The sequence below is a fragment of the Nicotiana sylvestris genome, chromosome 5 (assembly GCF_000393655.2).
Source record: "Nicotiana sylvestris chromosome 5, ASM39365v2, whole genome shotgun sequence".
In the NCBI taxonomy this organism is placed as follows: Eukaryota; Viridiplantae; Streptophyta; class Magnoliopsida; order Solanales; family Solanaceae; genus Nicotiana; species Nicotiana sylvestris.
Genome location: NC_091061.1, coordinates 72,955,186 through 72,972,446, shown reverse-complemented (window position 1 = coordinate 72,972,446; position 17,261 = coordinate 72,955,186). Strand labels below are relative to the sequence as shown.

The following is a 17,261-nucleotide window of genomic DNA, read 5'->3' as shown; positions in this document are numbered from 1 at the left end:
TTATCCATCGTAGTGTGCCTGCACATCCACCTCAACATCCTCATTTCTGCTACTTTCATCTTCTAGATATGTGAGTTCTTAACAGGTCAACACTCAGCCCCATATATCATGGCTGGTCTAACTACCGCTTTATAGAACTTACCTTTGAGTATCAGTGGCACTCTCTTGTCACACAGGACTCTAGATGCTAACCTCCACTTCATCCATTCTACCCCAATACGGTGTATGACATCCTCGTCGATCTCCCATCCCCCCTGGATAATCGACCCAAGGTACTTGAAGCTGCCTCTACTTGGGATGACCCGTGATTCAAGCCTCACATCCACGCCCACTTCCCACGGCTCAGTGCTAAACTTACACTCCAGGTATTCCATCTTTATCCTGCTCAACTTGAAACCCTTAGACTCAAGAGCATGTCTCCAAACTTCTAGCCTCTCGTTAACACAGGCTCGCGACTCATCAATCAAAACTATGTCATTAGCGAATAACATGCACCATGGCACCTCCTCTTGAATATGGTGTGTTAACGCATCCATCACCAGGGCGAATAAGAATGGACTAAGCGCAGAACCTAGGTGTAACCCCATTACAATCGAATTTTTTTTAGAGTCGCCTCCTACTGTCCTAATGTCATGATGGTAAACTAGAAGAACTAGTACAACCCCTCACATTCATGATACCTAGGATTTTGATGAACATTGGCCAGTTTGAAGACATAGGCCAAGATGTGCTTACGAAGAAATGGTCCTTGGAACGTATTATGGATGTGCCACCCATTCAGCAAAGGTAAATTAAATGTGCCATCCATTATGTTTTACTCATTCTTCTGGTTTCTTTAATAACTAATTGTGTCTTTGATTATTGTAGTGAAAGCAGTGGAGCATATGCAATGAAGGTTATTGACTTCCTCCTAACTGATATGCCGCTGGATCAGCTTAATGACAAACGAATAGAGTTGTTCAGGAAAAATTTGTAGTTGATATCTTCAGGGGAAGGATGGACCCTTCTTAATTAATTGTAATTTCAATTTGTGTTGTTCATGAGACAAATTCATTTTGGGTGAACTTGTAGTAATTTGTGATATTTGCATCTACCTTTATGTAATGAAACTACCTTGCTGCTTATTAACTATTGATGCTGTAATTTTTGTTTTCTTAGTACTTCCTTCTTGTATTACAAGGGGCAGCTACTTGGTTGCGTAATAGACAATATGTTTAGTAATAAACTAGCTACTTGGTTACGTAGTAGACAATGTGTCTAGTACTAATAACTTGATCAAATATAACATTGCATCAGGCATAAACCAGAGGTTGCGTAGACGCTGAGTTCATCAATAAACTAGCTAATTGGTTGCATAATAGACTCAAGTCACGTCTAGTAACTTTAACAAATTTAATATTACATCAGTACAACATTACATATCTAAAATACTTCCAACAAAACAAACATACTGTAATTAAACTATTCCTACCAACGACAAACCAATGTTCCTTCTCACTTCATCATCCAAGCTGCCACATATCCGACAACGACGCACAAGAGCATAACCCACTTATTCAGCCTTATTTCATTAATCTTAACCATCCCTCCAACTGTACAATTTACAGGAATATGCCCTCCCTCAACTTGAATCCCTTCATCATCAGCATATTTCCCATGAACATCCATTGCTAATATATTTTTAAGTTTACCCACATTCATCTGCGGAATGATCTTTTCACGCTTAAGAGCATCCTTTTCACACTTCAAACTAATGATAAGGTCAACAATCCTTGAATCTAGCAGATCATTGTCTCATTCCAAAAATTGACATCTTTTACCCTATCGAATCAAATGGGGACAACAATTTATTTGTAAAATTAAAAAGAGGCGAATCTGTGAAATTTATCTTACCTTAATTTCGAAACATTTGGAGAAACACCGAAGAAGCATTCACTGGAGTTGTAGCTATAAATTGACTACCATGCTGCATTGACAATTCTTTCTCGACCCAAAGGATGCACTCGACCCTTGACTCATTTTTCTTAAATTGTTTGAGTAATGTTTTCCGAAAGTAAAAATTGGGGTTGAAATGCGATCAATTTTTTTGAAATGGTAGGTGAAATGGGTAATTTAAAATGGGTCAAATGGGTTAATTTGAATTGGTCACAAAAATATGGTTGAAATGTGATCAATTTTATTTTGATCACATGGCCGATCAAATGGGTAATTTTAAATGGGTACAATGGGTAATTTCAATAGGTCAAAACATTTATGGTTAGGGATAGGCCACATGGGCATATTTTAATTTACTGAACAACACGAGCTGTCTTCCATCAACCACTAGTCGCTAATAAACTTCTTTAATAGCCTATAAACCCTGAACCATAACCCCAACCCTGAACCCAACTCTGGACATTCAACATAAATTAATAGACTTCCTTAATGGGCGAGTGTACACTTGAGGTTTCGTCCTCAACTCTTATTGCGGTCGGGGGTAAACTAATGGTCAAGAATTTACTTAAATAAGGATTACACCACATTCGACTTTTTTTCATAGAATTTTATAACGTTTAAACATCTTATTAAACATTATGGAACATTTAAAGTTATTATACTTGGCGGTGTATTTCATACTATTAAAAATTGGTCATTCTAGAACATGTAACAACTCAATAAGCAATACCTCTAAGTATAAGAGTGTTTTCTAGTGAAGTGTTGTCAATAAGTAGTGCGTCTAAGTATAAATGTTGTATATTGAATATTGGGATATAGTATCTGTGAGCACCTAATTTTTGCCCTACATGAAAATAACTCCTAAAAATAGACCAAAATAATTTTAGTTGATTTTTAGGAGTTTTTCTTTATTTAGTTGCATTTCATGCATTTTTAATATTTTTAAATCATAGAAAAATTCATAAAAAACTGTCACGTTTAATTTCATGCCATCTTAGGTTCAATTTGCATGTAAGAATAAATTACATTGAGTTAATTGCATTATTAAGGAAAAAATCACAAAAAATAATCATTTTTACATATTTAGCTTTTAGTCTTTAGAAATTAGTATTTTTACTTAGTTTTAAGTTAAATATTTGTTTTAATAAATAAAGAATTTTAATTTCTACAAAAAAATAGCTTAATTTAGGTTTTTAATTAATTAAAGAAAAGAAAAAGGAAAAAATAAATAGAAGAAAATAGGAAAAAAATGTTTGGTCTTGTTTATTCAAAATTGGGCCAATCCTTAAAATTGACCCCAATTAATTAATCCAAGTCCAATCCTTTAGCCCAAACCCATTACTCTAACCTACCCAAACCCCTTACCCTTTAATAAAACCTAGATATTTTAGGAGGGAAGATCAGATTTTTTAGACCTAGACAACTCTAAAAACAAAAAAAAGGCGAGCCCAAAACGGACCAAAAATAGCTACACCCTGAGAACGGTAGCTTTTGGGCAGAAGGGAGCTTCCATTTTTTCAGAGAAAGAAAAGGTTGATCCTTCGATTTCTCCATTTTTGAATATCACAAACGACCAAGAAAACAAATACCACATCCCATCGGAAAATCTTGAACCTATTGCCTACCCAGATAGCAAAATCCAGCTTGGATTCTTGGTTTGGTCTTTGTTGGTGTTGAATGTTTTCGTTGCTCGATTGAGTTGATTGCTGCTATTCAAAGTTTGGCCGGGTTTCTTCATTTTCTCTTAGCCTTTATTTGGCAAGTTTTTCTTTTAGATTACCCCATGTGTTTAGGTATGTTGTTGAAACTTAACTTTAATTTCAGATATATTCCAATATGAAAACATGGCCGTTATCTGTTTACACAATTGTGCATAGCTTACATATATAAAATCCCTTTCCTCTACAACACCCACAAAACTTCCCGAACTTTTCCTTGTTAATTAAGGATTTACGGCGAAGGATTGAAGTGGTGAGTGTAGAGATAGTGATGGATCCACCAATAAGGACAATGGAGCCTTTTGCTAACGTGCGCAGGAGTGGTGGAATCATTTGAAATGCGTCCTTTGTTTCTCACTTCTTTGTATAATATCTCGTTTATTGTATCTTTGTTGTTGTTTGTTGACTTTAATTTATTTTAGCCTAAAACAAAATATTTATTGAATTTACCAAAATTATGATTATGGATTGTGCCTGACGCTATGAAATGCAGACAAGTCAGTCAAATCGTTTCTAAATCCTTGTTTAGCGTCACATGCTCCAAAATCTCTTTTGGTATTGTGTTAATTTTTATCTTTCGTTGTTTTTTTTTGAGTGTTGATTTTGACCTTTTTTATACTAAAAACTTAGGGACATGCTATTTCTTTGATGTGAAAAGTTTGAGTTGTTTATCTTGATTTGTTACGTCTATGCGTTTATGCTACATATAAATGATGTATCACTATAGTGCATACTTTCTTTATTTTTAGTGATTTTAGAAAAATGAACAACTTTTGAACATTCTTAGTTTGCTTTAGGCACGCTTATAATAAAATCATCATGGCTACGAGTACGGTTCCCGTGACGTAGCTGTGATACCTAATTTCCAAATTCGGGGGTACATTTATGTGACCCGACCGTAACTTCTAATAACTTTAATAAATTAAACACGTTGTGGATCATGGGTACGATTTCCATGATACGATTCACAATGCGTATCAAACAAATAAGTGTATGACAATCGTAACTTGTTCCAGAATAATTCCATAAATAATTAAAAGCGGTTATAAAGTTTAGAAAATGCACAATAGGTTTATGGCATGTAGTAAATCAGATAATTAGGCCAATTTTTAATAGTTTAAGCGACCGTGCTCGAACCACGGAATCCAGGAATTCCTAACACCTTTTCCCGGGTTAACCGAATTCCTTACTTAGAATTTCTGGTTCGCACACTTTTTTAAAATAAAGTCGAAACTTCCTCGATTTGGGATTTAAAAATAAATCGCTGACTTGGGACACCAATTGAACTATTCCAAGTGGCGACTCTGAAAGAATTAATTAAATAATCTCATTTCGATTAATGTCACTTAAATTGAAAAAACTCCCTATATACTGTAGGTTTATTCAACAACTCTTGTGAAATTTTTAATTCATTGGCCGAAAATTCAAATATTTGGAAGACTGAAATTTATATCTCCTGAGTTGTATGTTTCTATTGGAACATCTGTATTTTGTTTTGGGGCCTTTTTGCACTTAAGTATTGTCAAATGAAAAAATGAAAGCATAAAAATAAAAAACAGTGCAAAATTCAAAAAATAGGGCAGAAAAATAAATAGACAAAAACTTAAGTTAAATATTTTTATTAAATAACTCTCCTTACAACAGCATATATTTTTTCCCATTAACTAAAGAAAAAAATAAACTGCAGGGAGAGAAGGATCACTGGGAGGGGAATTTCCTGGGCTAACATAGTGGTGAATATTTGCACCAGCCCTATGAAAGAGAATCTGCAACATGCATGCGATACGACGAATGTTACTTTCTTGCCTCACCCTGTCTTCTTGGATCTCTCAGATGAGCCTATCCAATGATTCCTTGTTAAAAATGGTGTCCATGCTTGGCCTTGGCATCATGGGCATTTCTCTGTTAGTGATTGGGTTATTTGGAAGAAGGATGGATAAATATTTCCATCAGATCCAGTGTATTTATAGGTAGAATTTGATACTAAATAACGCCTTTCTATATGACTTCTTATAAATGACGTGACTGTTGAGAGTTTTGACAAACAAATTGATGCTTTGAATTGTCATATTCGATGGATTTCAATTAATTAGACAAGTCTTTTTCATATTGGCTGCCAGCGCTTATTAACATTAGACATTAAATTAACTACCTAAACTAGTGGTTGTCAATAGACTATCTAAAGCAGCGAAACAAGTCTTAGATATCGATGGGGGTTGACAATAAAATATTGGTTGATTACATGTGGTTGATTCTAAAATAGTAGTCTAAAACAGTAGTCTACAATAGAAGGTCACATGACTCCTTCTTAAAATAAAAGGGTTGATTATAGATCATAGGTCTAAAATAGACAATGCGAGTGGTTAGCCATAAAATAGTAGTCTATGAGACAACTTGGTCACGTGACTCCTTCTTAAAATAAGGAATGGTTGACTCTAGATCATCGGTCTGCAAATAGACAATGCTGGTGGTTGACCATAAAACAATGGTCAATAATGTACAATGCAACAGTTGATAGTAGAAACAACAAGTGATTACAAACTACAATTCTAAATTTTTAAAATAGTTAATTATTTTTATTACAGCACCAGTAGCTAAAAGATCAAGAATGTTGCAACAATACTTTACAAGTTATTTTCTTGTGGTGAAGTTCTTTGCAAATGGAATATTTATTTTTGCCTTTTTTCCTGCTGCCAGAAGAACTAGGTTCTAAAATGCTTGACCATCTCTTAAACTTCCTTCTACCCTTTGTAGGCTCGACATTAGGTGGAAGTATATTTGTGGATTGAATTTCGTTAGACACCACATATTTCTCTTCTGTAGGGATTGTGTGAATGGTTCCTTTATATGCAATCAAATATGTTGAAAACTTATAGAATAGAGAGGAGTGGAGAAAATGAGCACGTGATTTTTGTTTTTGCGCGACAGTCGCTCCAAAAGAATAAAATTGGTCCTGCTGTACAATTTTTGGATTTCTGTGCGGCACTTTGTTGATTTATTTGTGACTTTGGCCCGTTTTTATTTATTTACTTTATTAAAACAAAATTCAAAAAATGTGTGTACGTGTCATGCATAATCTGAACCGTAACACGGTTTAAATAGAAAAGCATAAACAAGCATCTTTGTCCGTGATTTTGTTTTGTTTAATTTTACCTGTTTTGAATTATTTTAATGTGTGTGCAAATAATTGTACTAGGTGTTTATTTTTAATTTGATTTTACTTATTTTTGTATTTTTATAATAAAAAAAATAAATAAGAAAAAGAAGTAAAAAAAAAAAAAAGAGAGAAAGGACCCTTTCTTCTTCCGGATTGGGCCAATTCAATAAAATTGGCCCAAACAAACAATGCCCAAAACCCAGGCCTGCTCGGTCCAGACCACTTAGTACCCAGGGTGTCCAAACGACGTCGTTTGGATCGTGCCTGATCTGGGCCGTTGATCTCATAGTGATCAACGACCAAGATCAATTTCCCGTAACCCACCAACAAACCTGACCCGTTTACACCCGGACCGAACCCAAACCCTCAACACTTGAAACGACACCGTCCCACTTAACCATCAGATCCAGACCGTAGATCTAAATTGATCTAACGGTCGAGATCCGTCCACCCACTAACTATATAAGCCCATAATCCTACCCTGCCCCCCCTATCCGAACCCAGCCTTCGTCTTCACAACCTCATCCCCTTCAAACCCTAGAGCCGCCCCTGTATCCCCCACCATGAAAACCGGCGGCATGAACGCCGATGACCTTCCCCTTAACACCCTAGAATCCACTTGCCTTCCTGAACATGGATCTGTTAACCATGTAGTTCGAATCCCTCCCCACCTTCTCGAATCTTCATTTGAAGATTCGGGTCAAAACTCGATCTACATAGTTTAACCCCAGCTTCACACCAGACACTCCCCAGACCCCCCTCGTGACCAAACCATACTTGGTTTGGTCCGAATCTGATCAGGGAAGCCTGAATCCCAGATCTAAGTTTTTGAAAATTTTGTGTTCCTCCGTCACTGGTTCAACCGAAGAGATTAAGGTCTAGTGGACTTTAATCAAAGTGTTTCTCATCTGAGAAACACTTCGTTTAAAGTCCGTTCAGCCTTAAGAAAAGCCTGACCAAGTCCGAGTTAAGGTTTTTGATCTTTTGCGGTTTAAGGTGAGTTTCTTTCTTTTCTTAGTTGTTTTGGTTCGTTTGATTGTTGTAAGGGTCTGTTCGTTTTCTGTCCTTGACTTCTATTAACTGTGCTTCAACCACTTTGCCTGAACCTCTATTGTTTGTCTAAAATCCCCCCCCTCCTATTCTGATAAGACATATGTATTTGTTGTACAATAATTAGCTTCAAATGTTGACTGAGCAATTGGTTCCTCGAGTACCACTTTGCTCAGTCAGTATAATTCGAATTATGTGTCGATACTGTTAAATGTCTGATTTTTGGTTACGATTGTGTATGTTAATGCTAATATAGTCGAGTCGACATGTGTCGTCAATTAGTTTCAATTGTCCGAACAATAACAAATCGATCTACTTCTGCTAAGCATTTGTTGAGTCAATTAAGAACCAGTTTTTGTTTACTTATAGCTGTTTGAATTGGATCAGTAATGTAAGAGGGATGTTTGGTTTAAATTCTGAATTGGAGGGCATGTGCACTCCTGCACAGCATGTGCATTGGTGCACCTCATGTGCCTTGTGCCCAGCCTGTGGCCTGCATAAAGGTTTTTGTTAAGTTTTTAAATGGTTTGACAGCATATGCTGTCAGATATATTCTACTGCCCATGCTTGCTTTTAGTTAATAAAATGGAAAAGTTGAATCTGCCAGGGAATGTGAATGGGGTCTAATACTTAATTAGCTAAAGTTGGGATGGAAAATGGGAGGCACATGGGAGGGGTATTGGTGATAATCTATCAGGCTGTAAAAGGGGTAATATGAAGGCTTATAAAAGGGAGGACATACAGAGATAAAAGAGATCAGAGAAAAATACAGGAAGAAGGGGAAACACACTGTGAGGAGTTTTGAAAGAGAGAGCTTGAAAGACATACAAAGAGATACAGACATAGAGGGATATTTAGACTGAGAGGATTGAAAAGGATAGAACTGATTTTAGGAAAACACAGATAGAGGGAGGTTAAGAGATAGAAAGTATACAATCTACAATCAGAAATTGCTTCTTCCTATTTGTTATTTGGGTTTTCGTTTGTTCAACTTGTTGAAATCAATTCTGATTCTTTGAAGTTCCAGTTGTGTCTATTTAGTCAAGTGTTTTCTATTGGTTTACTACTGGTTTGGTCCGCTTGGAGTTCTGATTCTACTCCACTGGGTGTTGCTCTCATTTGGCTATTTCTTTCTATTGGCCATAGTTGCATTTCTGCACTTGAGCCTGTTCTGCTGTTCGCTTTGTTTGCTGCTGCCTTGTCCTGCTGCTATTTGCTAGTCCTGTTTCTTTTGGCTGCTGATTTCCACATCTTCTTCTTCTTCTTCTTCTCCTTTGCATTTTCAGCATTTCCAGGTACACATTTCAAGTCCCATATTGATGTAATTGAAACAGTTTGAAAGCATGAAATGAAAAAGGGTGAAGATGTTCAAGTATTCGTTGTGATATTCATAGTACATTAACAGGCCTGTGGAAATTTATTAGTTTATGGTTCAACAGTTCGAAAGAATGTACTGATAGCCGACTGAGTTTACCCCTTTGTATTTGAGCTCGGTAGTTGTCTGCTAGTATAAGCATGTGCATTTCGACTTTACACAATAATGTTTTCTGTTTCATTTAGTCTTTTTTTAGTAAGACTAGTCCACATAAGTTTAGTTAAGTTCAACACAAGAAATGCTCAGATTAAGCGTTGTACTTCGTTAGCTCGTATATGATTCCTTGTCAAATTAAAGCATTTTACTTCGCCAGTTATCCTTTAATCTAGTCCAAATAAGTTCAGTTAAGTTCAAATTAAGAAATGTTCAGATTAAGTATTGCATTTCATCTATCTCATATGTAATCTTTTGTTCGACCAAAGCATTTTCGTAAGACATGACGTCTTTTTACTTTAAAAGTAATTAATCAGAAATTGATAGGAGTTTGGTTTAGGACGAAGTATATACTTCAATTAGCATACATTTTTCTTTCTTCTATCTCTGGAAATAAAATAATAGAAATGTAGTCACTGTAGGATACCCTCCTAAAAATAATGAGACGAGCCTCGCCACATAAAAAATACAAATTGCGGGGCCCTCAACAACTAATCATAATATTTAGAATTCAGGCTAGGCCATTTAGTGAATCTCATGGCCTTCTCAAAAATAATAACGCGCTAGACTTTTCAGGCACGGTTTAAGTAAATTATGTTCTTAAATTCGGGTGCACATTGATGTGACCCAAATCCAAATCTCAACGGAGTCAAAATGTGTTAACAACTACGGGTGCATTGATTGTGACGTGGTTTGAGATGCATTTTTACGACGTTGCAATTCTATAAAAAATAAATGATAATAATAAAAGCGGTTTAAATCTAATAAGAAGCATATAAGTCACAACATGTATTTAAATCAGATATTTAGCCATTATAACAATTTAAGCGACCGTGCTAGAACCACGGGATTCGAGGGTGCCTAACAACTTCCCTCGGGTCAACAGAATTCCTTACTTAGAATTTCTGGTTCGTAGACTTCATTTGGAAAAGTCGAAAATTTCCTCGATTTGGGATTTAAGATAAACCGGTGACTTGGGACACCAAAAGCCAAACCTTTCCCAAGTGGCAACTCTGAATTAAATAAATAATCCCATTTTCGAATATTGTCACTTAAATTGGAAAAACTCCACCCGCGCATTTAACCCTTCGGGGCCGGGCGCGCAAAAAGGAGGTGTGACAGCTCTGGCGACTCTGCTGGGGAAATTGTAACCCAGAACCACTGGTTCAGGGTTCAAGAATCCGAGCTTAGAATAGTTGTTATATTTGGCTTTATTATCTGATCTTTATTACATGTTGTGCGTAACGTGCTAAATGTTGTTTTTACTGTTTTGATATTATCTGAACTGTATATAAACTGTGCCGAAACCCTTCTTTTCTTACCTCCGGGGAGAAGCTCGCTGGTCGAGACTCCCTATTCTGTTAGTGTCAATACCTGAAATAAGAAAGAGGTCGGACAAGTTACAAAGCCGGACGATCTCGCGGGTCCCCGGTACGTAGCCCCCTCCTCGACTCGAGTTGTCCGCTCGGGTACACAGTCTAGAACAAATACCAAGGTTTAAACCTAGTATAACGAAACTTCATGCCGGATCCCTAGTAGGAACGCTTATTTGCATCATATTGCATTTGACTTAGGGGACTCAACACAGGGGTTGGGTCCGTCTAGGACAGACAACCTGAAATGGAAAAGACCATCATGCTGCATTCCTATCTGTGTTGTGCATTTATTTGCTTCGGTTCCGCATGCCGACCGGTTCCTAAAAAAAGGGGAAAATAGCAGCGTAGGGGAGATAATTACTTATTTTTGGAAAATAAAACCAATGTCCAAGTAGTGTCAAAACCTCGCCGGATTTTTTCTAAAAAAAAAAAACTGTCTTGTTTATTGAGAGTTATTAAAAAAAATATAAAAATTTTCTTTTATCACTTTCAAAATCAAAAAAAAAAAGAAAAGGTATTTATTTTAAAAGTAAAAAAAAAAATCGAAAATTCATAATTCAAAAAATGTGTTGTTTCTTTCGTAGTACCCCTTTTATGAATTCAGACTAATAGTCCAAATTTTCCTAAAAAAAAATAATATATAAAATAAATAGTTTCTTTAATCTTTATCTCTTTTAAAAAAAAATGTAAAAAAAAAATACGCATTCCTGATTTCTAGGTTTATTCGATTTTTCTTTCCTATTTTACGATATCCCGAACTACGCCGGTTTGATTCTCACCGGATGTGAGATACGTAGGCAACCCTCGTCGGGTTCAACCCCCATTTTTGCGAAAACAGCCAAAATCAAATAAAAAAAAATGTGTCAAATTTTAAAAGAGTCATAAATAAATCAGGTGACGCTGTTTTGTCATAAATAGCCGAATGTTCCCGAAAGGGACGCCGGAAGGCTGACTTTGTCTAAATAGCCACCTTTGGGTCTTATTTAGCATTTTTACCCAGTAGACCCACACAGCCTTAAAATCTTCATCCCCGAAGTGTTTAAAGGCCGTGTTCAAAACTTGATCCCCTCTGTAAATTTTTTTTAGTCAGTTCGTTTTGTTAAAATCACCTTAATAAATGTGCAGGATGAGCACGATGCAAAATGAACATTTTTCAATAATGACCAAAATCCCTGTCAAGTTACGGCTATGGTGGAATGATCTAGGTGTTGAAGGACAAAATGAGGTTAAGAAATATTTGAAAGGTCTTGTGGGTCTGTTGGAAATCCAGCCTCGGGGAGATATCATAAGAGCTTTGGTTACCTATTGGGACCCGGCGCACAATGTTTTTCATTTCTCTGATTTTGAGCTCACCCCGACTTTGGAAGAAATGGCCGGATACATCGGGAATACTGAACTTCCTTTGAGGGAAAAATACTTGGTCGCCCCGAGAGTCGTCACGTTACATCGATTCCTAGATTAATTGAAGATACCCAGAACAGTCCACAACCCGGATCTGGCAGCCGGATTCTGTACCCCATGCTTCATATATGATAGGTACGGTCATGAGGGGGGATTCAATAATCCAATCAACAAACTGTGCAGCAAAGGAGTTCGGCAGAAGTGGGACGAGCACAGACGGGTAGCGTTCATGATAATGTTCCTGGGCCTTCTGGTATTTCCAAGGAAAGATGGAAACATTGATTTGAAGATATCTGGGGTCGTTAGCACTTTACTCACGCAAAGTGACAGCACTCTCGCGCCAATGGTGGTATCCGACATCTTTCGAGCTCTTACAGTTTGTAAAGCCGGGGGAAATTTCTTCGAAGGTTGTAACCTGCTCCTACAGCTATGGATGACCGAGCACCTCTATCATCATTCCGAGATTTTGAGCCATGGTTCCCCGGGAAAGACGTGCATAGAAGAATCTTACTCGAGAACCAAAGAGATCAGTCTACCCAAAGGAGTCCTGGCATGGACCTCGTTCTGTCAAGCTCTTACCGCCAGCCAAATACAATGGACGTTGGGATGGTTGCCTGTTGATGAGATCCTATATATGTCTGCAGCTAAAACTCATTTCTTATTGATGGGGCTTAAGAGCATTCAACCTTACGCACCCTGCCGAGTCTTGAGACAGTTCGGAAGATGTCAAACAATACCTCATGAGGAAGATCTTAGCGCTCAAGCAGTTGAGATAAGTCCTAACGGACAGTTCCCAGAAGCAAGGATTCGCAAAATCTGGAATGAGGGTCAATATTTGAAATCAGATACTTGCGTGCGGGATCGAGCCAAAGGAGAAACGGCGCCAGGTTACCTTGCATGGTACAGAAGGGAACTTGAGCATGAAAGGCCAGCTAAGAGACCCCACATCCGGAATTTCACCGAGTCATCGCAAAGGCATTGGGATTGGTTAGCAAAGGAAAGAGGCTATTGTGCCGAAATCAGCAGGTTAAAGCAACAAGTAGAAGGCATGAAATACGAGCACAACGTGCAAATTGCTACCGATCTGGGAGAGCGGAACAGGTTAATTCAAGAAAATGAAATGCTCAGAGCCCAGATCAAACAGATAAGGTTGGATGCAGATAAACAGCCGAGGCGTCGACCAGACGAACAGCTGATAAAAAGGCTAAAAAGCGAGATCAGAGAATGGCAAAATGATTTGGAAAAATCTGAAAACATCATAGCAGAGCTCAAAGCACAATGGGATACAAGAGCAGATAAGCATCGTCGATACCTGAATCAATTGGAAGGCGACCACGAAAAAACTGTTGCTAAAGTAAAGAGAGAGATGGCTGCACTTGAGATCAAAGCAGCTAATCAGGCCAAGGATTTCCAAATCGAGAGCAGATACTGGTATGACTTAATAGCCCGGATGAAGTCGGAAGTACGGCAACTAAAGCATCAGCATGTACAAGATGCTCAAATCTTCAAGATATGCAGTGATCAGATAAAACGCCTGTTTGTAGAGAAGAAGCAAACCAGAGATAGGATCAAGGCCATTGCCCATGCCATCACCAGACGATGTCTACGATGTGAGAACATGTCCAGCGTTACCGTCCTCTCGGCAGTAATGGGTTATGTCAAGCAGACTATGCACGAGCTGGAGCAACTTGAGAGGGATCTCACGCCTAAGACCGCGGCGAGGCCGAACGATGCCCCACGGAAACCAATTTTTAAAACCATAATGCACTCATAAGTCAAATCTGTATCTTAGCACTTTCTGCCTGTTTTTCCCATCAGGGTGATTTTTAGTCTATTTTTTGAGTCTAGGTTTATTTTCAAAGTTTGCTCTTTCTTTTGCAAAATGTAGCGTGTAATAGAACGTTTCAACAATAAAGAGGTTGTTTCTTTTACGCTCATTCGTGTTTTTCGAACTACGTAATGATCTGATTCACGTAGGCATCGTGATACGTAGGCAATCCTCTTCGGATCCGGTCGCATTTCTTTTACTGTAAAATAAATAAAAGAAAAACAAAAAAAAAAAAAGAAAAAAAAAGGAGAAAACTAACAAAAAACGCCGGAATGACGCATGCTCTCGTAGCAAACATATATTAATCCACTTAACTGTATAGGTGCATCATGCCCAACGTGAGATTAACTATCTGTTATTTGCTACAAATTAACCGTGCGTTTGTCATTGAGCATTTTTCCAGGGTTTTTGAAAAGACGGTTGGTTTGGTGAAAGTCTGGCCTCGCACTCATATTTCACGAGGTCAAGAAGAAGTGTTCAACCACCTGTTGTTAGGGCCAGAAGCAGTACTCACACTTACTTCACCAGGTCGAAAAGGAAGTGTGGAAATGTCTTCAGAAATTCCATTGCAAACGATCCCTGTTTCTGAGGAGAGCTCAATCTCAGCCGTCCTCACACCTGAATCCACAACTGCGGAGGAAAATAGAATCCTACGGCTCCGCATGTTGGAAATGCTGGACGACTGGAACAATGGGAAAGAGCCGCCAAGTGTCGTCCCCGGATTCCCTGAATTATTCTCCAGGTCAAGTGGGACTTCTAATGTCCCCATAAATTATCCTGCTACCCCATTCGGGTACCCAGCCACCTCAGCCTTCTCCGCTGGATCGCCTTCTGAACCTCATCCCCGAATGTCGGCCACTGATGCAAGCATGAACATCTTTACTGCATCGCCTTGCCCGGTTACGGCACAACCTACCACATACAAGCCAAGCCTTGACTCATCATCTTTTACATTCCAAGCCCCATCGTTCTCAATGGAACCAACTAGGTTCGCTACCAATACTAATCCTCTACCGCCTCAGTGCGAGCTTGCACCCGGGCAGGATCAGAACCCTAGATTTGCAGAACAAAATGAGATTGCCAAAATGATGAGAAACCTTGAACAAAGTCTGAAGAATATGCAAGGATTGAGCGGGCAAAAGAGCGTCTCTTACGCCGACCTATGCATGTTTCCTCACGTGCACCTGCCAACGGGTTTCAAGACCCCCAAGTTTGAGAAATACGATGGGCACGGTGACCCCATTGCACATCTTAAGAAATACTGCAACCAATTGCGGGGAGCCGGCGGAAAAGAAGAACTGCTAATGGCATACTTTGGGGAAAGTCTAGTAGGGATAGCTTCGGAATGGTATATGGATCAGGAAATGTCCCGATGGCATATATGGGATGATCTCGCCAGAGATTTTGTAAAACAATTCCAGTATAACATCGACATTGCGCCAGACCGAAACTCTCTGTCGAATTTGAAGAAGAAGCCTTCGGAAAGCTTTAGAGAGTATGCTATTAAGTGGCGTGAACAGGCGTCGAGAGTGAAGCCTCCCATGGATGAAGTGGAAATGGTCACTACCTTTCTCCAGGCTCAAGAGTCTGACTATTTCCAAAACATGATGTCAGCCATGGGTAAGCCATTCGCGGAAGCAATCAAGATAGGAGAGATGGTAGAGAATGGGCTGAAAACGGGAAGGATTTTGAGTCAAGCAGCCATAAGGGCAACCTCTCAGGCCGTCCAAAGCGGATCTGGAGGAACGACAAGGGGGAAGAAGAAGGAAGAAGCGACTATGGCAGCCTCTGAAACAAGGGAGTATCGTCACCCCAGGCCCCATTTTCCGGAAAGAGCCCCACAACACTATTACCCCCACTCAAATTTGGCATATGCTCATCAGCCTTATATGGTCATGAATGCCCAACCTTATAACCATCCACCACAACAAGCCAACCGAGGCCCAGCTCCACCTCCCAGAAATCAGCCTCCTTACCGCAACCACTATAACCCACAACCCCCGCAGAATAATTACCGCCCCCAGGAGCCACCCCGATGGCGGACTTTCACGCCCATCGGTGAACAATACTCTACTTTGTTCCCTAAGCTAGTCCAGTTGGGTTTCTTGCAACCAATTCCCCAAACGAGGCAAAACCCAACATCGCCTTCTTACAAAGCCGGAGTCAGATGCGCCTATCATTCAGGAGCCGAGGGACATGATACAAACGACTGCTGGTCATTGAAAAGAGTGGTCGAAAATTTGATAGAGCAGGGGAAAATAGTGCTAAGGGACGAAAAGATCCCAAATGTGACTAACAATCCATTGCCCGCTCACAATAATGGGCCGCTGATCGGCATGATTTGTGAAGAAAAAGAGTTCGACCCTGCTTTGAAAGCCATAATTGCCATTGTCGACACGGGGAAGAGGCCTGAAATAGACCAGAAATCAGAAAAGAGGGAGGAGGCCAAGGCTGCAGAAAGCAAGCCTGAAAAGAAGGTGGAGAAGAAAGTGGTACCAGCAAAGAGTGGAGTTCTTTACATACCGCGAGGTCAAGCCAAGAAGACGCAGAACTTCAGGATCAAAAAGACAAAACCTATGTACGTGCCAAAAGGGGCCTATGTGGTCCGGGGGACGATTCAACCACCTCGGCTGAATGAGCCAGTGGTTATCGGACGCGTGCCACAAAAGCCAATGACCAACCCGTCCACAGTGCCGTGGAATTATCAAAAGACTTTGGTAATGTACAAAGGTAAAGAGGTCATGGGAGAACTTCCAGAAAATACTTTCATTGGAGGGTACTCAAATACCCAAGAACTGAACAACGCCACACAAAGGCGCTTCCCTCCAAAGAAGCCTGTGAGTGTTGAAGAAGCGGAAGTGTTCTTCCAACAAATGAAGATGCCGGATTACGAAGTGATAGATCAGCTGCGCAAGCACCCTGAGCAAGTGTCCATGCTATCATTATTGATAAGGTCGGCCGAGCATCAAAAGATCTTACTGAAGACCCTGAATGAAGCATATGTGCCAGTTGAAACCTCGGTTGAGCAACTAGAGCGGATGACAGAAAGACTCTTCGCCGTCAACCAAATCTTTTTCAGCAAGAATGATTTACCCCCGGAAGGAGCAACACACAACAAGGCCTTGCATTTAACAGTTAAATGCGAGGACTACTATGTCAAGCGAGTAATGTTGGATGGGGGATCAGGTGTTGACATTTGCCCGCTCTCCATGCTACAGAGAATGGAAATTGGGACCGGAAGAATCCGACCCAACAATGTCTGCGTAAG

The 17,261-nt window shown here is 39.3% G+C and overlaps 1 protein-coding gene and 1 long non-coding RNA gene across 2 annotated transcripts; one reads left to right on the top strand and one right to left on the bottom strand.

The window, feature by feature from the left end:
• Positions 1 to 587, bottom strand: LOC138868815 (uncharacterized). The gene is made up of 2 exons (XM_070146386.1): positions 143 to 587; positions 1 to 62 (listed from the first exon to the last, which is right to left on the bottom strand). The coding sequence occupies exons 1-2, from the start codon at positions 585 to 587 to the stop codon at positions 1 to 3; spliced, it is 507 nt and encodes a 168-aa protein (XP_070002487.1).
• A 2,754-nt stretch (positions 588 to 3,341) lies between these two features.
• Positions 3,342 to 5,702, top strand: LOC138891086 (uncharacterized). Its single transcript, XR_011407395.1, has 2 exons — positions 3,342 to 3,728; positions 5,341 to 5,702. It is a non-coding gene; the product is annotated as an uncharacterized lncRNA (long non-coding RNA).
• Positions 5,703 to 17,261: the final 11,559 nt, after the last annotated feature.